The 23,616-nt window shown below is 36.1% G+C and overlaps 1 protein-coding gene across 6 annotated transcripts in view; it reads left to right on the top strand.

Moving 5' to 3' along the window:
- DACH2 (dachshund family transcription factor 2) overlaps positions 1 to 23,616 on the top strand; it is a 676,255-nt gene that overhangs the window by 511,334 nt on the left and 141,305 nt on the right. For all 6 annotated transcript variants that reach the window (XM_007992197.3, XM_037989462.2, XM_007992199.3 and 3 more), the window contains one exon: positions 21,597 to 21,755. In XM_007992197.3, the coding sequence (XP_007990388.2) occupies positions 21,597 to 21,755 (159 nt within the window). The remainder of the gene's footprint in view (positions 1 to 21,596; positions 21,756 to 23,616) is intronic.

The raw sequence follows: 23,616 nt of genomic DNA, 5'->3' as shown, positions 1-23,616 counted from the left end.
AATGTCAATGTGAATAGAAATATCTTGAGTATCTAGTGTTTATCTTTTCTGGCTCCAGAATCTCTTATTGCACAAATGGCAAGTCTGTTACCCTTCTGCATTTTTCTTTGTCATATCCAAAAACTGATGAAAATACAGGATTTCTGCTTTAAAAGAAAGAAAGTGACAAGTATTTCAAGCCAGTTTTATAATCTCTGAGAAATCTGGGCTCATCATCCACTCCTCTTGTATCTGTACTTGCTTTAAAGAAGTCTTGGCCCTGTGCTTTTACGTAGCACAGCCTAACATCAGATAACTTGATTCTTAGAACCAAATGGAGTAGCCATTCAGTAAATTCCTTATGCTATCTTTTAAAAACATTGGAATTGAAAAAAACAATATGTAATATGCTGAGACCAGCTCGGTCTGGGAGACCCTAACCCAGTGGCGCTAGAGGAATGAAAGACACACACAGAAATATAGAGATGTGAAGTGGGAAATCAGAGGTCTCATAGCCTTCAGAGCTGAGAGCCTCGAAGAGAGATTTACCCACATATTTATTAACAGCAAGCCAGTCATTAGCATTGTTTCTATAGATATTGGATAAACTAAAAGTATCCCTTATGGGAAACGAAGGGTTGGGCTGAAATAAAGGGATGGGTTTGGCTAGTTATCTGCAGCAGGAGTATATCCTTAAGGCACAGATCGCTCATGCTATTGTTTGTGACTTAAGAACGCTTTTAAGTGGTTTTGCTCCCTGGGTGGGCCAGGTGTTCCTTGGCCTCATTCCAGTAAACCCACAACCTTCCAGCGTGGGCGTTATGGCCATCATGAACATGTCACAGTGCTGCAAAGATTTTGTTTATGGCCAGTTTTGAGGCCAGTTTATGGCCAGATTTGGGGGGACCTGTTCCCAACAGTAATATATATAAATTATTAGTGAACTCACTACACAAGAACTAAAAGATTATTAAAAACTTGCATTTACATATATGCACATCCCTTTTCCCATCCCTCTGCCTCCCGACCAAAGATAAGCACTCTCCAGAATTTTGCATTTAACATTTCACCACATTTTTATGGTGCTTATATTTAAATAAATATTTATTTATAGAAACAACCTATAGAATCATGAAATGCCAGAACCGGAAGGCCGCCTTCAAATCATCCAGCTCAACTTAATAATTGTATAAGAAAGGAAACTGAAACCTGTAGGGGGCAAACTGAGGATGTCTAGCCTTTTAGTGGGAAGTTAATCATCAATTTAGAGGTTGGAAAATTACTAGTATTCTATGAGTTTGTCCATTTATTTATAATTACAACATAAAAATTGATATTACGGCTAGGTGCAGTGGCTCGCATCTGTAATCCTAGCACTTTATGAAGTCAAGGCTGGTGGATCACTTGAACCCAGGAGTTCAAGACCAGCTTGGGCAACATGGCGAGAGATCCCTAGAAAAACACAAAAGTTTGCTAGACATGGCGGCACACGCCTATAGTCCCAGCTACTCGGGAGGCTGAGGTAGAAGGATCATCTGAGCCCAGGGTGGTTGAGGCTGCAGTGAGTGGTGACTGTGCCCCTGCACTCCAGCCTGGGTGACAGAGTGAAACACTGTCTTGAAAAAAATTGATATTAAAATGCTTAACATTAAAACTTGGTGCTATGAGTCTCAAATTAAGAGGTTTTTTTTTTTTTTTTTTTTTTTACTTAAAAGTATACAATTTGTAAGAGAACATATTTACAGATAAACTGCTTATCAAACTTGTATGTATTACATTTATCAGTCTCTGAATTATATTATAAATCAAGAACCTCAGTCCTATTGAAAAGTAGTAAAATTTAAAACATGCAGTAGTCTTTTTAAAACAATTTCAGTGAAAAATAATTTCCTATAAAAATATTAATCTGCTCTGATTTTGTTTAGAATTGTATTGCTGAACATGTGTGTGCACATACATATGTGTATGTAATATTTTCAGACTAGCTGAGCATAGTATTAATTTCCAAAATATTCCCCAGAAATTGTAACATATTATTTCTTTGATTTTACAGTTCATCACCTTAAATAAGTAATAACCTAAGATTTATTTCTGATGGCTTGCCATTGTCACACTATATACCTTGGCTATGTAAGGGAAATTGTGGGTAAAATAGCAGAGATTTAGCTGAAGAATAACCTTTGCTAAAGTTTCTTAAAGTCTTAAAAAGATCAGTGCTCTGTAAACACACCAATAATGTTTTTTCTAATGTTTATCAACTAAGCCTGTTGAAACTGAAGCTTCTAGCACTCCACCTGAGAAAACTGAGGGAATTCTGAATCCCTTTGTAAACTGAAGACTCTGTCTTTCATTTATCTGTTCTTACATCCCTAGTCTGCCTACAGTTCAACCTCACTAGTTTGTATGAATGGAGTAGCAGTAAGTCTGAAATATAGACCAGCACTGACCAATAGAACTTTCTGTGATGATGGAAATGTTCTTCCATGCTGTCCAACATAGTAGGGTTGGTGTGATTGAGGAACTGAATTTTTCATTTTATTTATTTAATTAAATTGACATATGTGTCCAGTGGCTACTATATTGCACAGCTCAGATAAAAAACAAATAATTTAATTGGTGTTTTCAAGAAATAAGAATGTAACCATAAACAGTCCTCACACTGCATGTATATGCCTGAATTGATCAACATTTGTAATTAGCATACCGTTTGTTTTGAAATAAATACTTTTAGGTTATTGGTTTTGTGAGCGAAACAAATCACAAATTGAAAAAGTATTTATCTTGCCACATTCCTTTCCATAGAGTGGGCAAAGGCATCCATCACCCCACAATATATTAGTACAGTTACATATTCTAAATGTATTAATTTAGTTTTACTGTTTTCTCACAAGAAGTAACAATTCAAAGGCATACAGAGGTATTTACAAATGAGATAATAAGAATAATTTTTACATGGCAAAATAGAGAAAAAATATCAATGGAGATACTGCACCTCAAAATATTTACTTTCTATGATAGCATCCTCAACTAAATGCCCAACATAGCCATTTCTGTGGTTAGAAAAAAATATCTCACATTTTGAGTTAGTCACTGGCTACACATGTTTGTGGTGAACTTTTGACAGAGTTGCCATTTTCATTTAGGAAGCATAATAATAAAAATAACAGGCTTAATATGAATATGTAAATTTTACCTTAGAAAATAAATACTGGTTTTGCCAATCTCTAAAGATGCCTAAGAGCTTGTTTGTAAAGCTGGCCCTGCCTTTTCATCACAAACTATCAAAAAGAATGCAGTTTGCACACTATTCTCCTAAAATTAAAAGATAAGCTGCTTTTCATTCACTCCGAAGGGTTCTCTTGGCTTCTAATCATATAAAAATGAAAGAACTGCCAATTTGTCCTAAACACTGGACCACAATTAAGGTAAAATGGGCTTCGGATTCTCACTGTACTCAGCTTGTAAACACTTGCCTGACAACAACCGAAAGCAAGGAATTTGGGTATTTGGAGGTGGATATTAGTCCTGAAGTATAACAGGTGTGGTAGCCCTCAGTAATTAGGATATTAGGAGACTGTGTGAGAAACAACTTTACCAAACAACTAACTGAGTTATCAGAAGTGAAAAGTGAATTCTCAGGTTTTACAAAGTACAAGAGCTTTGGGAAGAGTGTGTTTGTCATTATGGTTAATTTGCGCATACCTCGCTGAAGAAAAGGCCAGGGGAGCTAGGCCGAGAACACAGCTGTACAGGCGGCTCAACTAATTGCCTCTCCATCCTCAACCTCATTTATCTTCATTTCTTCCCAATTATACCAAATTATCAATAGTCTCTGTTGCATCAGAGTCTTAATCCCCTTTATTCAGGCAGCATTAGATAGTGGCAGATGAATTCTTGGAGGGAGTCAGGGTAAACAGCCATGAATGCCACCTCTGGCAGATGGCATTGCTCACAAGAAATGTGACAAAACATTTGGAATTTGTAAATGGGCATTGGTATGAGGCTGCAAGCTGTTAATATTTTTTTAAAGATAATCAAGGTGGTACATGGTAAAAATGCAACCCATATTTTAAAGAAAAATACAAAGGTGCAGGTGTTCACATCAACGTAAAATAATACATTTTTCGATAGTATATTCCCACTGAGCACTGTAACCATGAAATTTTTTCAGGCCATTGTATTTTATGATAATCAGTGGCCTATTTCCATTTCAAGCAAGGCGCACGTGTTCTGTATTCAAAGAGAAAATATTATTTATTTTTCTTTCCAAATAACAGACTGTGCAATATTTATTGTGTCCATTGCCAAATTGGAAATATGTTTCAAAATTGGATAACAAACTGAACAGCCAAAAGAAAACATATTAGTGAGAAAAGAATGTTTGAAAACATTTACAATTATTCTATTTTTCACTTGGTAAAAATCAGACAATAAGAATTCATGTTTTGTGTCATTTACAAAAATATCAATACTGTAATAGAAATATAAATAATTTATTTTCATTCAATAACAGATTTGGTACTTTGCAGAAATAATCACATATGTATGCTTTTATGAATTTGACTTTCAGAAACATATGAACTATAGATGTTATCACATAGATGGAATGAGTAAATAAATAAATAAATAAGAGCAATCATTAAAAGGAAACATAAAATAAAAAATAGGCCGCTTTCAGGTATTTTATTATCAAGTTATAGATCTTTTTAAAAGAGCTGGCTGATTTAACTTTGACATTTTCTAGAATAGGCAGCATTGCTTTAAGTAGTGGTATCCCTTTCATCTTTGTCATTTACATATTGGTGCTGAATTCAGTTGCATGACCACAAATTAAACTTCTTGGTCAGAAACAGAGAAGGTGAAAAGTAGACAAAACTATGGACCTGCCTGTTCCCTTGGTATCTTAGGTTCCAGATCTCCATGTCCTTTTATCCTCCTCTTCTTCGGCTACACCTAGGCAACTGTATCTTCCACCATCCTTCCTGTCCTACGCAATCCTACCCAAGTTACATCCCACAAATGTTCTTTCCCACCTCCATTTCTACAATAATTTAAATTTTTTATCCTTACTTTATAAAATATGTCTGAACTATCTAGACTGCTTGAGGTAAGCCTATATGAATTGAGTCATTAATCAAGTTTGGAAGGTAATAATTTCTAGCCAGTTTTCCAAATTTGCTTTTAAGGCCTTTTGATTTGAAACCCAATTTCTTAGGCTACTCTGTATATTGTGCATTGTTAGGATGGCAGAGCTTAGGAAATTTGTGTGAATGCGTATATATGAATTACTCCCACACATATCTATGAAGAGCTATTTCTTTTTACTTTGAGCTTGGATCTGTGCCCTTTTCTGTTCTACAAAGTTCTAAAACATACATATTACTACTGTTGACAATGCATAAATATTTTCAACACATGCAAACTTTAAAATGCCTATGATTTTGCAATGTTGTTAACTTTGAAGTTACTATTATTTTATAAAACTCCAAAAAGTTAAACTGTAACATACAGACTTTGCTTTCAGTGCCAGGCATAGGTTTTATATGTCTTTCTGTCTCTCTCTCCCTCTCTCTCTCTCTCTCTCTCTCTCTCTCTCTCTGTTTGTGTGTGTGTGTGTGTATTCCCAAATACATTTATCATGCCAGGTTGTCGGCCTTGGAAACAAGTCTGTAAATTGGCCAAAAGCATCACACATTATTTTGCTATGAGTCTCTGCTACTTTTGCTGCACTGCCAACCCTAATAAGCCAAGCCTGTGTGGTGTGCTGGTGCATATTTAACCTTTCCTCCTTACAGGAATGGGTCTGAGCTTAATGGTTGTTATGTATTGAAATTTGATAGGCTGTGACCAATAGAGAATCTCATACTAAATAATACTGTGCAACTGAATTTGGGCTTGTATTTGAAAGAATATCTAGTCTATTAGTGATTCACAAGATTTTTATATTTATGCAAAATAGACTCATTTGTTTATATTCTACTCCCTCTCTTGTGAGAATACTATACATAGTGTGAAGAGGCCAATTCAAATAATTTAATGATGGAAAAATATTCCATTTTTGAAAAAGATCCAGACATCTCAAATTGTACTGTTGTTAAGATCAATCTCTCTCCTCTCTCTTCGAAATCTTACTGAATTTTTAAATGGAATGTTGAAACATAACTGCATGCTTTAAAACTTTTCCAACTATTGTAGCTGCTTTGGAGAAACTAAAAGTTCTTAAAGATAATTATCATCCAGCCATTAACACAGAATATATAATCATATTTTGTAAACATCCGTCTTTTGTGTGCAGGTAGTAAAAACTGCAGCTAAACTATTAATGTATTAAATTGCATAAGTTAATCCAATGTTTGATAGTTTTCTTTGAAAAATGTGTTCAATGGAACAATCTGGAATGAAAACAAATTACCAGGCACTATTTTTTACTGCCCTGTTGCCTATCGTGTGTTGAATGACCATTTGGAAAGCAAGTCAGTGCTTCTCCTTAATCATTTGCAAATTTTGTGCATATTTTAACTATACTCATCATTATTTTCTTTAAAAGAAACTAATGGCTTTTTCAACCAGTAAATGTATTTTAATTATTGAATTCATAATGACTCTTTTCTTTTTTTTTTTTTTTTTTTTTTGAGACAGGGTCTCACTCTGTCATCCAGGCTGGAGTGCAGTGGTGAGATCATAGCTCACTGCAGCCTTGACCTCCTGGACTCAAGCTGTCTCAGACTTCCAAGTACCGGGGACTGCAGATGCACACCACCATGCCTGGCTAATTTTTAAAACTGATTTTTATTTTGTGTAAACATGGAGTCATGCTATGTTGCCCAGCCTGGTCTTGACCTCCTGGCCTTAAGCAATCCTCCTGCCTCAGCCTCCCACATTGCTAGGATTACTGGTGTTAGTCCTTGCATCCAGCTGCCCTTGAACATTTCTAACATCAGTAGACAGGGAGTGCATACCATGCCTTCCACATTCATCTATGTATCTATCTATGTATCTATGTATGTAATGTATGTATCTATGTATATATGTATGTATGTATGTATGTATCTATCTATCTATATCTATGTCTGACTCCATTCTCTCTTGCTTGATAGAATTTTCTTGAATTTGTTTCTTTATGATATGGTAAGCATTTCATATATAAAACCTGCAACTTGAAAAGGATGTGTTCTCTTGTTTTGATCAAGAAAAGGAGACAATCTTATTCCTAATGCTTGTCTAGCACACTACTTGAAAAATAATTTTAGCTGCTCAAATAGAAGTTCAGGAATTGAGATTAAGAAAAACAGTGTATAAAAAGTTTTCTTGGCCAATTGCAGTGATTCAAGCCTGTAATCCCAGCACTTTATGAGGATCATTTGAGCCCAGGAGTTTAAGATCAGCCTGGGAAACAGTGAGACCCCATCTCTACAGAAAATAGAAAAAACTAGCCAGACATGGTGTTGTGCACCTGTATTGCCAGCTATTCGGGAGGCTGAGCTGAAAGGATCACTTGAGCCCAGGAGTTCAAAGCTCTAGCGAGCCATGATTGCATCACTGCACTCCAGCCTGGGTGACAGAGTGAGATCCTGTCTTTAAAAAAAAAAAAGATTTAGTCTACTTGTGGCATTTTTATTGTATTCTGAATTAGATATATTTTCATTACTTTAAGCCCATGGCTGTTAGTATTTTTTTTCTGATCATTAAAGAAGTGTTAATAATCACTTTGGATGTAGTAATAATGCCTTTTCCACTTAAATTATTGTTTTCAGTTGTGGTATTAGACCTTGTATGTTCTGTCCTTCTTTTAGTGATTGGCTTCCAAGAAATACCATTATTTTTCCACTCTTTTCTCTTCAGGCATCAACTTGGCCCTTTTCCTTCAGATGCTTTGCAGCCTTACCCTCGTTTTCAAGACAGAGAAAACACTACCCATAATTGACTCATATCATTTATATTTTAAAAAGACTTCGTTTTAAAAGAGGGACGTGAATAAGAAAGTAGCTTTCTTATGCCACTTGGAATTGAGGGATTTTCTCTGAAGGCCTTCAATACTTCATGATTCCCACGTCTGCCCACTCCAGGTCTCAGCCTAGTCTAGTAAGCCTATCTTTGAAACTACCACTTTCTTAGTTCTCTTCACCAAAGTGCCTCATTTTGTTCCTCAGATTCTAAACTGTGCACATTCACAATCAAAGCCTCCGTTAAGTAACAGTTGAGGATAGTGATTTAGTGTGTGTGTTCTGGAGCCTTTCCTGGTTTGATTCTTTACTGGTAATACAAGCGTGGGAAAATCAATCTTTTGAGTTTCAGTTTTCTCTATAAAATGTGGCTGATTACAGTACCTAGGACATGGTGTTCTGAGGATTAGGTGAATACTTTCTGGCACATGTCAAGTGCCCAGTGTGCTTTCAACGTTTTTCAGGCACATAGTGTGCGTTCAGGGAATGTGATTTTCACAGGTATGAGACATATATGCTGTAATTGTTTTGTAAGTAGCAGCCCTTAACTGATAATTGTAGTTTTAATGACTCAATGTAGTGATAAAATCCATTTATGAATCTCTTTGATATCATCAACAGTCATTCATAAGCCCCAGTGTAATACAAGTGAAAGATCCATTCCACACACACACAGGCACTAAGATCCGAGAGCCAGTGAATGGTCCATGTCAAATCTATACTTGCTATATATTGATTCTATCTATTGATTTATGTTGCATCTACTGCATTTTCTTCTTCTTTTATTTTTCACTAAAAAGACTGTATTCCCTTATCCTTTCTTTTTTCCGTATGGAAGAATTGTTGGTGTATTCAGTCTAATGCCTCAGCTTAACAAGTATGTTTCTTTCTCTTTGTATTGTTATTTCAGGTTCTGCCATGTATTTCAATTTGTCATATTTTCCCCAGTTTTATAGATTTCTGTGAATTTGGGTCTGCAGGTTTTGTCTTTATGTGGGTAAAAGGATTACCTTTTTCTTGCTGAAATTCTTTCTTTTTTGTGTCTTTCATGTTCATGTTGTGTGCTTGCCTCTTTCCTCTTGTTTTCTGTTTTATTTTGTATTCGGTTTAGAGCACTATGAAAATTATTGGCAAAAATTATTCTCCATTATTTCTACCAACTTTCTCCTCTTTCTTCAAATTAAATTTTTTTTTGTTTCTTTCTTATTGTTCTTCTTTTAAGAAGTCCTAGGATTAATAATCAATGTTTACCAGCCAAGCCCAGTCTTTTCTGTACAGAGAGAAAAAAACAAAGAGCCTTCTGCTTCTGCTTTCTCAAGAGGAGAACAGGCTATATATAGTTGTTTAGTCTCACTGCTGAAACACTTGATAGATTATTAGAAGTAGCCTAGTAAAGTCTTATCTGGAGTTCTCATTTTCAATGTTTTACTGTATTCTATTATGCAATCTGCTTTAAGAGCAATAAGTTAAAATGCACATGGCCATGAAAATTAATGTGGTTAACTGCAAAAATAATAGAGTTTTACCTCTGCAAATTATTTCTTTAATTCTTGGGGTCACTAGTGGTCTTCATCATCTTTTGTTGGTAGTATAGTTAAAAAGGTAGTCACTCTATAGACAGGTTAATGAAGTTAATACCCTATTTTGTCTTTTATATATATATATATTTTTTGAGACAAGAGTCTCGCTCTGTCATCCAGGCCGGAGTGCGGTGGAGTGATCTTGGCTCACGGCAAGCTCCGCCTCCTGGCTTCATGCCATTCTCCTGCCTCAGCCTCCCCAGTAGCTGGGAATACAGGTGCCCGCCACCACGCCCGGCTAATTTTTCATATTTTTAGTAGAGACGGGGTTTTATATTCTAAAATAACTTAAATGATAATAGCTTACACTCATTTAGTGTTTGATATGTCTAGATATTGTGTCGTTTTACATATTCCATCTCATTTAATCCTTAAAACAACCCTAGAGCAGGTAGATTATATTTCCCTATCAGATATTAGGAAACTCGGACTCAAAGAACCTTAATGTCATTTCCAAAGCCCATAGATAGTAAATAGAGCGACCAGAATTCAACCTCAGGTCTGTCTGATGCTCCTTCCACTATGCTATTAATTGAAGGATACAGTTCTTCCCTCTCTATTTTGTGTCGGTCTCTATCTGCCACTTTCATAGAAATTTGCCAGTTGACCACTACTAGTCAAGTAAGACCGCTTCAACCTCACCACTCCAAAGCATACAGACAAGCTGAAATCTCAACAAGAAAACTTGCTGTGTGAGTAATAATTAACTCTCACCATTGGCTGCAAAAGATCATAATGCTTTCATCTCAATTTATTGTTCAAAATGAATTCTATTGTCTAGAGACTGCGATATGGTTTCCCTAAATAATTTTTTGATAGCTGTAAGAATTGCACTGACAGGAAGATATTTATACCTACAGAAATGATATTAGTTTATGTGCAGGGATAAAAAGAAGAGATGAATTATTCTGCCTCCTTCTGTGTGGCCAGTCTTATCCTCTGCTTTTTGGTTTACTTCATTAGCTTCTAAAGCATGGTTTATTTGGTTAAATTAACAGTGTAATAGAAAAAGTACTTTAATTATGTTTTGTGTAAGTATATAGACTTAAATTATGTTATGGGTAGGAAAATATACTTAAATTATGTAGGTATGTATACTTAAATTATGTTATGGGTAGGTATATATATTTAAATTATGTTACAAGTAGGTAAATATGCTTAAATTATGTATGGGTAGGTAAATATACATCCATAATATTACACATTTACAACACTCATTTTTCATCTTCTTAATTGATCTATGAAAAATGAGTGTTGTAAAAATACAATACTACACACATATATTTTTTAAAAATTTCTGATTATGAAAAAAAATGTAAATTTGTGCCATTTAATTTTTTATAAATTCGGAGCAGTCATTGAAACCTTATGTTCATACACTCCATCAGGTAAATAATAAGTATGCTCTTTTAGGCGGGGCGGGGCATCTCATGCCTGTAATCCCAGCATATCGGGAGGCTGAGGCGGGCGGATCACGAGGTCAGCATATCGACACCATCCTGGCTAACACGGAGAAACCCCGTCTCTACTAAACAAAATACAAAAAATTAGTCGGGCATGGTGGCCAGTGCCTGTAGTCCCAGCTACTTGGGAGGCTGAGGCAGGACAATGGCGTGAACCTGGGAGGCGGAGCTTGCAGTGAGCCGAGATCGTGCCACAGAATTCCAGCCTGGGAGACGGAGGGAGACTCTGTCTCAAAAAAATAAAATAATAATAATAATAAAGTATGTTCTTCTAGTATACATAAAGTACATTTCAAGCTGTATACATGTACTAACATATACATAAAATAGAAATTAATGAGAACAAGATTAAACAAGATTTTAACTAATAAAGTTTATTAATTACATAAAACCTTTAAAACATATATTCTTAGTATCAGTGAGGACAATGTGATTAATACATCAAATCTGATGACCTTTACAATATTTTACTTCTTAATGAAAGTGACAGAGTTCCTACATTGAGTAGGAGAAGTATCAGCTCTGCTATTTTATATTTCTTCTCCTATGCTTGCATTATTGTCTTCAATCTGAGGTTGTATTGTGTTGTTCACTTTGTAACGACTAGTTTATTGAATCTACTCAGTTGAGTGCATGTAGAACATATCACAATGAGGTCAGAGTAAATAAAAGTCTAGGGCTGCCAATGGCCAACCACGTGCCCTGCTGAAAACTCCTCCTTCCCCCAACCCCTCCGGGTTCCTCTAATGCTTGAGCGGTGAAGGCATCAGTGATGATTCCTATCTTAAATATTAGTGACACATAATGTTGTAGTTACTTTTTGGTTAACATATCAAATAAATGTTAAAACTCAAATATCTTGCTCTATCTTTGTAGGTCAGCCTTTACATTTTCTAGGGTATGCATAACCTCATTTTAAGGACCTCCGATTTAAGGTATATTTTACAAGAGCACATATCACAACTTATAAATTCTAGGAATTAGCTCTTTAAAATAAATAATTTGCCCGTATTCTCAGTAATTGTTCAATGTTTCAGAAATATGACGAAAGAGGGAAATGATAGATGGTGGTTCTGCTTGGTTTCTGGTGAAGCCTCAGGGAGCTTTTTTTCACGGCGGAACGCAAAGGGAAAATAATCATGTCACATGGTGAAAGCAGTAGCAATGGAGAGAGGGTGAGGGTGAGGTTCCACACACTTTTAAATGATGAAATCTTGCAAGAACTCACTCACTGTCATGAAGACAGCACCAAGACATAAAGGTTCCGTCCCCCTGATCTGAACACCTTCCACCAGGTCCCACCTCCCGCATTCGAAATTAAAATTCAACATGAGATTTGGGTGGGGACAAATATCCAAGCTATATTGGTGGTATTATATGATTATTTACTGTGAAGTGACTTGATAATATGTTCGTCATTTAGACAGACCACATGTTATTAAGAATGAAAGAAGGAACTCAAATTCAGATAAGAAAATGCCATCACTGTCTTGAACTTAGATTTTTCGAGTGTTTTAACTTGCAATACTTACAGTAGCAAGAAATGAATTCAAATTTCCAAAAAGTGTCTTGTCACACATAAACACATTTTTCTGTACTTGCCACAGCAGACAGCTTACATAGAATTGAAGGGTATTTTTATTTTATTTATTTATTTATTTATTTATATTTATTTATTTATTTATTTATTTATTTATTTATTTATTTTTTGAGACAGAGTCTCACTCTGTCACCAGGCTGGAGTTCAGTGGTGTGATCTTGGCTCACTGTAATCTCTGCCTCCTTGGTTCAAGTAATTCTCCTGTCTCAGCCTCCCGAGTAGTTGGGACTATAGTTGCGCACCACCATGCCCGACTAATTTTTGTATTTTTAGTAGAGGCAGGGTTTCACCATGTTGGCCAAGATGGTCTTGATCTCCTGACCTCATGACCTGCCTGCCTCGGCCTCCCAAAGTGCTGGGATCACAGGTGTGAGCCACCATACCCAGCCATTGAAGGGTATTTTTAAAGAAAACTTCTACTCCAGGCAACATAACATGATACCAAGATAAATATGACAATTTAAAAATGTGGGGGGTTCATAGGAGAGTGAATAAGATAAGATTATCATTTGGAATTGCAAAATAATATCTGGCAAAACCCCATTTTCTTCATGTCTACGATAAAATACCTTTGAACCAGAGTGTATTTTAAGTTATGCAAACTAATAGTTTGCAAGAGTTTCTCCAACCATATCATCACATTCAGCAGGACATATGGAAGAGCACTGTGCCTTCATTATCTGTGATATAATTCCTTCTACAACTAAACTAATCTTTGAAATTCCATAATGTGATGTTCAAGTTTTAGCCACTGTGCTTTAAAGTGGCACTCAGGGAATACTTACATCTTGCAACATTTTAATTTAGAAACAAATATATTGGGACTTTGTTTGAATTTTACATTTACTTTGTGAAACATATTAGCCTTATTTTTAGAAATATGTATGAGTTAGGTGCAATTGACTTGAGTAAGCCTGTGGTGAGTACTTATATTTTAATTATCAAGTCTACTTTGAAGCGTGAGTTCCTTTTAAATCCAGAAACAAATTTATTCACTATTAATTTGGAAACTTTTGAACTTGACTCCTAATCTTTTTGAATGACAGTGATGATAAAAGTATAGGGTCATTTGTTTGATTTTTTTCATTTGTTTGTGTGGTTGGTGGTTTTGCCTGTAAAGGTAATGCAGCCAACAGACATGAAATAAAGCTCGTCATCACTGGTCATTAGAGAAATGCAAATCAAAACCACAATGAGTACCATCTCATGCCAGTTAGAATGGTGATCATTAAAAAGTCAGTAAACAACAGGTGCTGGAGAGGTTGTGGAAAAATAGAAACACTTTTACACTGTTGGTGGGAGTGTAAATTAGTTTGACTATTGTAGAAGACAGTGTGGCGATTCCTCAAGGATCTAGAACCAGAAATACCATTTGACCCAGCCATCCCATTATTTGGCATATACCCAAAGGATTATAAATCATTCTATGATAAAGACACATGCAAACGTATGTTTATTGCAACACTATTCACAATAGCAAAGACTTGGAACCAGTCCAAATGTCCATCAATGATAGACTGGATTAAGCAAATGTGATACATATACACCATGGAATACTATGCAGCCATAAAAAAGGATGAGTTCATGTCCTTTGCAGGGATGTGGATGAAGTTGGAAACCGTCATTCTCAGCAAACTATCACAAGATCAGAAAACCAAACACCTTGTATTGTCACTCAGAAGTAGGAGTTGAACAATGAGGACACATGGGCACAGGGAGAGGAACATCACACACTGGGGCCTGTCAGGGGCTAGGGGAGTAGGGGAGGGATAACATTAGGAGAAATACTTAATGTAGGTGACAGGTTGATAGGTGCAGCAAACCACCAGGGCAAGTGTATACCTATGTTGCAAAACTGCACGTTCTGCACGTGTACCCCAGAACTTAAAGTATAATAAAGAAAGAAGATAATGCTTATGTGTTAATACAACAGTTGTAGCTCATGTTGGTCCACCCATCACACTCTCTCACAGAGTCTTTGCACATTTCTTGGAACCCTTTGAAGGTTTGTGTATAAACATTCTGGTCATGCAACCAAGGCATTCTTTTCTTTCTTCCTGGATACTGCTCTGCTCAGTTGTATTCTCTTCTTTTTAGATTGTCCTTTCTGATACTCCACCTTCTTTATTTTTGTTTTTTGTATTTATTTCAGTCGCTGTGTCAAGGACCAATTGGAGGAGATGAGGCTAGTAGTAGGAAAATCAGTTAAGAGTCTCTTGAGATGATTGTAATGTGAGAGAGGAATGAGGGTCCAGACAAAGGCAGTGTCAGTGGGAATGGAAGGGAACTCAGTGTAAAGTCAATTCCAGATAATTTGGTCACTTAAGCACAGAGTGAATGGTTAAGAGATGGCAATGATACTTACTGCACTGAGAGATCTTTGAGGTCAAGGGATTTGCCTTTTATTTCTCTATTTCCAATACCTGCAAATAGCACCTGACACATGTTAAGAACTCAAACATTTCCCATTGAAACAACTGCATTATGCCACTAACAGATATAGGAAATAAAGGAGCAAGATCTCTTTCATTGAATAATGGTCAATTTAGTTTCAGATATGTTGAAATGAAGATGCTGTAGATACCTGTGTTTTAAACTGTTTTACACAAACTGCTTATACTCTAGGATAGCGCTTTCTAGTATAACTTTCCGCAAGGAAGTAAATTATCAGTATCTGTACTTCTCGATATGATAGTCCCTAGCTGCATGTGACCTTTGAGCATTGGTAATGTGATTAGTGCAACTGAGGAGCTGAATTTTTTCATTCTTTTTACTTTATTTTAATTAATGAAAAGTTATATTTAAATAGCCACAGGTGACTAGTGGTTATTGTATTGGCAAGTATAGCCCTAGAGGCTCGTCAATTAGCTGCTATTATACCTCTGATTAAACTTGAAATTCTTAGACCATCACCCGGAGGTGTGGCTGTTTCTAGATAACGTTTTAAAGTAAAAGAGGAGATAAACTAGTTGAGACCTTCTCAATATTTTAAAACGAATAATTGCTGTCTATTTTCTATCCATATTGGTTCAAATTACAGATACACTGCATGCTTGTGCTACTGATGTCACCAATCTGGAAAGCTGCTGAATATTCTATTTTTTGAATGCATACAGGAAAAGCAAATAAAATAATAATATGATACAATTGTAGCGTATAGCACCTCTACACATACACACCTTGTTTTCCATTCATGTATTAGCACTTTACAATATCCTAACCCCTGAATTTGTGTCTATATGTGTATGTGTACACCTCCCCGCTACACACACTTAACACATACTATATTATTATTTAGAAAAAAAAATGAAGTCTTTAACGATTTAATTATGATTCAAAATATTTTTCTACTACAAAATGCTTCATGCTGTGTAGATTTATCAAACAAGGTGCGTTTATCTAAGATTCTAGCTAAACGAATATTCTATGGCTGAGAGAACAAGCTCGATTTAGGCCGTATGCTACATAGACCTCTTCCCATTTGACTGCTTTCTCTTTGCCTTATGTACTTAAGATTACTGGAAACATGATCAATTTAGACCCATATTTTCAAATAATCTGACTTATATGTTTTGTTGTAGCTACAAAAGTTTCAATGTAAGGACAGCTTGTTATAAACACTTCCATTTTTCACATTCAAGGCCATAGTTTTGAATTTATATAATTACCTTATGTATTTTTTCTAGTAGGTGGCTTTTAAATGTGTACTTTGCAAAATATACTAGCAACTGCTATTACAGTATTCCTCTAAAATTTTAAAAGTTACACTCAACTTGAATTAATAAGACAGATCACTTTTAAATTATGAAACACTTGCCTATGACTCACACAATTCTAGTAGTCTTAGAAACTCAAACCTACGGAAATTACAGCTTATTCATTTATAAAGAAGATCACTGACCCCTATGGGTGGATGAGGAAGACTGGTTACTAAATTTTCTTGATTCTCTTCAGCGAATATTTTATTAGCTTCCTTCACTCATTCTTAACAACATGGTGCTAAGGTGAAGAATGATTGCTTGGAATTTTTATTTAGAGCCTTACTGCTGGGTTTCCTTTATAGCCATTTGAAACATGTTGGTGTTTCGGTGTTTTGGCTTGTAGGCTTATGCTAATTTGTTTGGAACACATCGTAATGATCTTTGTTATTGCTTTTCACAACCTGACCATAGTAAGCATTGTGTTATTAGAATGGGAAATGCGGAAGTGCTAATTCAAAATTTTAGCAAATTAAAACATTAAAATACTGCTTTGGGTCCCACCCATGATATGATCTTGCTCCTTTTTTTTTTTTTTTTTTTTTAATTGAGATGGAGTCTCTGTCGCCCAGGCTGGAGTGCAGTGGCGCGATCTCAGCTCACTGCAAGCTCCGCCTCCCAGGTTCACGCCATTCTCCTGTCTCAGCCTCCCGAGTAGCTGGGACTATGGTGCCCGCCACCACATCCGGCTAATTTTTTGTATTTTTAGTAGAGACGGGGTTTCACCATGTTAACCAAGATGATCTCGATCTCCTGATCTCGTGATCCACCCGCCTCGGCCTCCCAAAGTGCTGGGATTACAGGCGTGAGCCACCGCGCCCGGCCAATCCTTTTTCAAGTTATTATTTTTAACTAAATGGATAAAAAGGTCCTTTTTATGTGTTAAATTCCATGTTTCTGTTGTAGGGTCTCTGTGATTCATAGGTCTCTGTCCTCTACCCACTTATCCTACAAAGAAAATGCCACAAAAACAAATAACCTTCTGGGAACCCTAACATTTTAAAATGGGATTTTTTTAAAAAGGTCTAAATTGCAAACTAAAGAGTTTCTGATTAAAGCAATAGAAGTTTGTCAGATACCTTGTTAAATTAATGTTTCCCCACAGTGAATCACTTTATTGTTCTTACACTGATTCTAACTAAGAATATATATTTCTATGAAGTAAGGGCTTATAAAAATGTAGTTCTCTCTAGCTTTCTTATTGGTAACGTTAGGATTAAATTAATTAGTACTAATGTAGCAATAGTTGCTTGTAATACTGTTGATTGTGTTACACTGTTTATTGTCATCAGTTTAGTTTTACTAAATATTGTGGTAAAACAGTGATAAGTAGTTGATATGGAAAAGCTCAAATAAATTATTCAGTTAATGAAGATTTGCTGCATTTTCTACATTATCTTTACATGCTTAGGACTGTGTTGGGTTACGTTTATACTTAATACAAAATTTCATGAAGACTTAAAGAGGTTATTTTGTTTTCCCAAACCCACTGCCTACCCTGCCAGCCTCTTAGTCATGCCTTGTGAAAAGTGCTGTCCAGTTTATCTCCTCTTTACTGGAGGAATTCCCTCACAAAGCTAGTATGGTCTGGTTCCAACAAATGTGCATACTTTAGTGTTACGGGCTGAATTACGTACCCCTAAAATTCAGATATTGAAGCCCTAACCCCCAGTTACTTTGAAATGTGACTGTATTTGTAGCTAAGGCCTTTAAGGAGGTGATTAAGTATATTTTAAAACAAAGAATCTAACCGTATTGCTTGTAATTCAAAGGATAAATGCTTCAGGGGATGAATATCTCATTCTCCATGATGTACTTATTTCACATTGCATGCCTGTGGCAAAACATATCAGGTACTCCGTAAATATATACACCTACTCTGTACTCACAAAAATTAAAAAATAATAACAATTTAAATAAATAAATAAATAAATCCGGCCTAGAATGGATTCTAATCCGGTTTGCTTGGAGTTCTTATAAGAAGAGGAAACTTGGACATAAAAGAGTTACCAAGGATGCACTTGCACAGAGGAAAGAGCATGTGAGGACACAGGGAAAACACAGTCATCTACAAACCATAGAGGAAGGTCTCAGGAGAAACTACTAAACCTGCCAAAACCATGATCTTGGACTTCTGACCTCCAGAACCGTGAGAAACTAAATTCTTGTGGTTTAAGCCATTCTGTCTGTGGTATTTGTTATGGCAGCCTTAGCTAACTACTGCATTTGGAGGTAGACAGACAGACAGATAGATAGGACAAGGAAGGTGGATACCTAAGCCTTCAAAATAGTGGTTAATACAAGGCTGACTGTAGCTTAGATTGGTCAAAATACTTTGTTAGTTTTAAGGGCAACGGGTATTACTGCATCTTGACAAAGAGGCATAAAAATGCAAATATTGGGGCCACTGAACATTCCAGATTAAGTCATAATTAATGTTTACACTTAAAAACGATAAGAGATTTAGTTCAAAAGACAAAAAATGTATTCAGAGAGTTAATACCTCCTAATCCAAATATCTAGAATGTTCCACACTCCTCAGCCATTTGATTCATATACAGTTGCCGTTATATTGCAGGATAATACTTATATCCACATTTGGTGGAGGTGGGAAGAGATAGAAACTACCTTTTCTATCATTAACACAGTAGTTAACAAAGGTGTGAGCTGTTGGAAAAAGTGTATCCAAAGTTCTCATCAAAGCATACATAAAACCACATTGAAATCCTTTGATAAGATTTGTAAAACATTTCTATTCAAGCTTATTTGGAAAATGTGATACACAAACCATGAGAATACTACCTAATGTACCATTTAATATTAAATGTAGACTAAACAGTTTTAAATTTATAAAATAAATATTGATATAATCTCAGCTCCAATATTGCTGTGTTGCTGTTGCTGCTGTGATACTGCAGTACTATATTATCATCATATGGTATAATTTAATGTCTTCTAAATGTATCTTCCTTTGTCAATGTTTTACTCATTTTATAAATTACAGTTCTGCAATGGTAAGCTAATTCATATCTTGAACATAGTGCTAAAATGATGTAGTGCTTCCGTTTTTGCTCAGTAATTGATCTTTCAAATTTTTGCATTTTCTGATATTAATCATGTTTATTGGCCTAATGTTCCTATAAAGAATTCTCAGCGTTGCAGTGGTTACTTTCATAGCTTATTAAAATACTCCCTTGCCCCACCATCTCTCTTCATTACAGCATAACAATGTCTTATTGATTTTAATTGAAATTTCAAATTTGTCAACACTAAAATATGTCAATGCACCAAACCATAAATTACCTCCCTGCTCTTAAGCACATGCTGTACAACAGCCAACATCTGGATGAAAAGAGAGAACAAGTGGTAATCATAGAAGTATTGCATGTTTTCAATGAACATAGCAGACCTCAACATGATCAAGGGAATGATTTTTGGTCCATTAAACCAGTCTATTAAATTCAACCAAATTTCCTACCTACGAAGGTTTCATGCGTCTTATCTGAATGGCTTATATCAGGACCCCAACAAGTAACTGCTTATTTCTTCCCACATTTGATTGGAAAATCTGCGTCCACATCAGCAGGGCCAGATACCCTTCAATCTTTACATATACTGCTCTAGAATCTGGTGTTTCCTTATCTCAGCTCATCTAGTTGGAGGCTAGTCAAGACTCTCACTTTTGAATTAGAGATTAACTTTGGCCACAAAAGAGCCTGAAAGAGTACTGAAGAGGAGGACTAGAATAAGGTTCTTCCTCTTCAGAACTGAGGTAAGACTGGATGACTGGAGAGGAAGGTTAAACAATCCTTTCAGAGATTCTAGCAGGCAATTTGCTTGAATAAATTTTAAATCTTGAGGAGGAATACCAATTGGGCCTGAAGACATTTCCCTGAAAAGTTTACAACTCTCAAAACTGCTTTTGCAAATGTGGTTTTTGAAATAAAAGTATAAAAATTTTTGTCCCCTTTGACTCAAATTCCACTCAGGGAATTAACTGATTCTAAGGAAATAATTTAAATGAATGTTTTTGTTATAATGTAGACTATAATAGTGACAACTGGAAACGAAGTCTAATGTTTAATAGTCACTGCACTTTGTAGATATGATACCTGAAGCAACATGACAGACTGCTTATAATGTAAAAATGGGTATCCATATGAACAAAATGTGGGAGGGAAGTCAAAGATGTGAAAATAATCACAATATTAAATGTTGGGGATATGAGTATGTTGATTTTTCTACCTTTAAAAAAACCCATTAAATATACATATTTTACAGAGCTCCCAAGAGTCCTGAGACCAAACCCCACACAAACAGGGTCAGAGTTTTAGGCAGTAAGTGGGATGGTGTCAGCCAGGTAGAGTGCTAATGTTGCAGTCCCAGCATGGGAATGGAGGAGGAACCACTGACCCCTGAATGAATGAAGCACATCAAGCAAATAGATGGAGCTGCCTGCACAACCATTTTGTTTTCTAAAGCCAGACTATCTGCTTCTGCAGTGATTCGAATCCCACTCTTTACTCCCCTGTTTAAAGTATTATCCTGAAAGAATGTCCTGGAAATTATTCTGTGTTTGTTTTCCATATGATTTTAAGCGATGGTTCTATCCCCCATAGTATGTTAGATACCAGATGAAATAGCTATGCCAATGTAGATCATGATTTATCTACATTTATACACACTTTACCTCACGTTCTATCTTGAAGGATCAAGGTAAGTATAATTTCAAATTCAAAGCAATTGTTTCCTATTTTTGTCCAGCTTATTTTAAACAAAACTCTAGTGTCTATGAATAGATTTGCTTCTCTAAGTGACCTGAGAAGAAAAGATCATTCTGTTTCTTACCATGTATTTTTGCATGTTATCATGCTCTTACAAATGAGTGGGTTCTTTTTCAGTGATCAGTACAGTCCTTTAAAATATAGTATATGTATGTTAAAGGTTTAGAATACAAGGCAGTGGTGGTCAATTAATGTTCCCCAACATGTAAGTGCTTCTAAAAGCTATTCATTATGATTCCAGATTTGTTGAGAATACCAACAAGTCAAGAGTGCCTATACTATTATTGAGAATGATTTAGCCTTCCCAAAGGCAGCTTACATCTCTAGACTATTGAAAGTTTTTGAAACTGTCATAAAAATGAGTTAACTGTGTTCAATAACAATTTTCTAAGAGGTGGTATTCATGATTGCAGCCCTAAAAGGGAATTTTAAAAAGCCTTCTTATGGAAAGTGGTCAAATTGAAATCTGTTTATATGAATATTTTTCAGGTGGAAGTGAATCCTCCTGGGATAAAGATAAGATGCAGTCTCCATTTGTGGCACCTGGACCCCAACATGGAATTGCTCATGCAGCCCTAGCTGGCCAGCCAGGCATTGGAGGTGCTCCAACCCTCAATCCACTGCAGCAGAACCACCTGCTAACCAATAGTATGTATACTGTCCTCCCAAAACTGGGTGTGTTGAGCAAAATACTATCCAAGACCTACTAGAAAACTTTGGCTGGCAGGGCTTAGTCTATTTTTCTTCAATAAGGTTTACCGATTTAGTATCAGAAGGGGAGGTAAAGAGGGACTCACTTTCCCTCTTTACCTCCCCTTCTGATATTAAATGGTTAAATCTTAAGTACATGTAAGGGCACATGGGAGGTACGTGGAAGGTAGAGGTACACAGAGTAGAGGTACATGGGAGGCTATGTAGTATAGTCATTAAGAATGTTGGCTAAAGTCACATAACTTGTGTTTGAATCCCACATGTTTTTAATTCTTTTTTTTTTTCCTTTTTGTAATGGAGTTTTGCTCTTGTTGCCCAGGCTGGAGTGCAATGGAGTGATCTTGGCTCATTGCAACCTCCGCCTCCTGGGTTCCTGCCTTATCCTGCCTCAGCCTCCCATATAGCTGGGATTACAGGCACCTGCCACCACAGCCAGCTAAGTTTTTTTTTTTTTTTTTTTTTTTTTTTTTTTTTTTTTTTTGTATTTTTAGTAAAGTTGGGGTTTCACCATGCTGGCCAGGCTGGTCTTGAACTCCTGACCTCAGGTGATCTGCCCGCCTTGGCCTCCCAAAGTTCTGGGATTACAGGTGTGAGCCACTACACCTGGCCACACGTTTTGAATTCTACATTATTGTTAGATGTTGGAGAAGTCATCTAACCTTTCCAAGTCTTAATATCCACAACTATATAGACTGTGGATAAAAATACACCCACTTAAGGTTGCTGTGAGGTCTCAGAATAATAAAGTAAAATATGTTAACGGTGAATTGCATATAGTAAGTACTATATATATCACAAGTAGTATTATTACTTAGCAATCACACTATAGCTAATGTATACAAATACAGGTTTAGATGATGTTTTAGGGACTTCAAAGACTCACAAGTGTTTCTGCAGCAAAACAGATCTTGTGTATATTACTTTTGTATATATCTTACTTTTCTTATGAATGGATAATCCAGGATAGGGTTTCATTACTCTCTTCCCTGACACTTTTATTCTCCCATTCTACCTTGGGATTAAGGCAACAGAGGAATTCTGAGACATTTTAATATAATGTTCCAAATCTTAGTGAAATTGGTCACTTATTAAGCATACAAAAATAGGTTATGGTGTGTTACTTTAAAGTGGTTATAATCTCAAGCATAAAATGTCCCATACAAAATGAAATGTTAAGCAAAAGCAAATGAAATGAATGCCAGAAAAGTTATAAATATTATGATATGAAAAGTTAAAAAAGGACTGATTAAGGTAGATTCAGGTCATAATGAGGGTAATTTAGAAGACTTTTGCCTCCAGTCTGACATATAAAGAACTTGGAAGTCATTACTCCCATCTTTGCAGCTAGAAAAAAGATAAACAATCTGAGAATCACCAACTCTTATTAAAGCCATCAGAGCTTGAGGTCACAGAGCCCCACCATGCTGGAAACTAGAGAGAAAGGCAGCACAGCTCATAAGGAGAAGAAGCCACAGCTAGATCCTGGTAGAAGCATTTAAAAGATAATTCAGTAATTGCAGGAGACTTGCTGTAGATCTAGCTCAGGAGACAAAAACTCGTGGGGGCCCTGGTTTATGAGGCCCCTACACTTTCATGAGTTTTGTTTCTAGGAGCCCTACCAGATTCTCAGGGTGAAGATATGAGAACATTCTCCTCATATTTCTAGCAAGAGGAAAGGAAAAGTGACAACTTTGAAATATGCACATAGTACTCTGTTCTCCTGAAGGCCCATCCTCAAAGAAAACTATTTTACCAGAGCTTAAACTACTTGGTTTTGCTAGAGCCTAACTGACCTGGG

The sequence above is a fragment of the Chlorocebus sabaeus genome, chromosome X (assembly GCF_047675955.1).
Source record: "Chlorocebus sabaeus isolate Y175 chromosome X, mChlSab1.0.hap1, whole genome shotgun sequence".
In the NCBI taxonomy this organism is placed as follows: Eukaryota; Metazoa; Chordata; class Mammalia; order Primates; family Cercopithecidae; genus Chlorocebus; species Chlorocebus sabaeus.
This window is presented reverse-complemented; position numbering and strand designations above follow the sequence as displayed.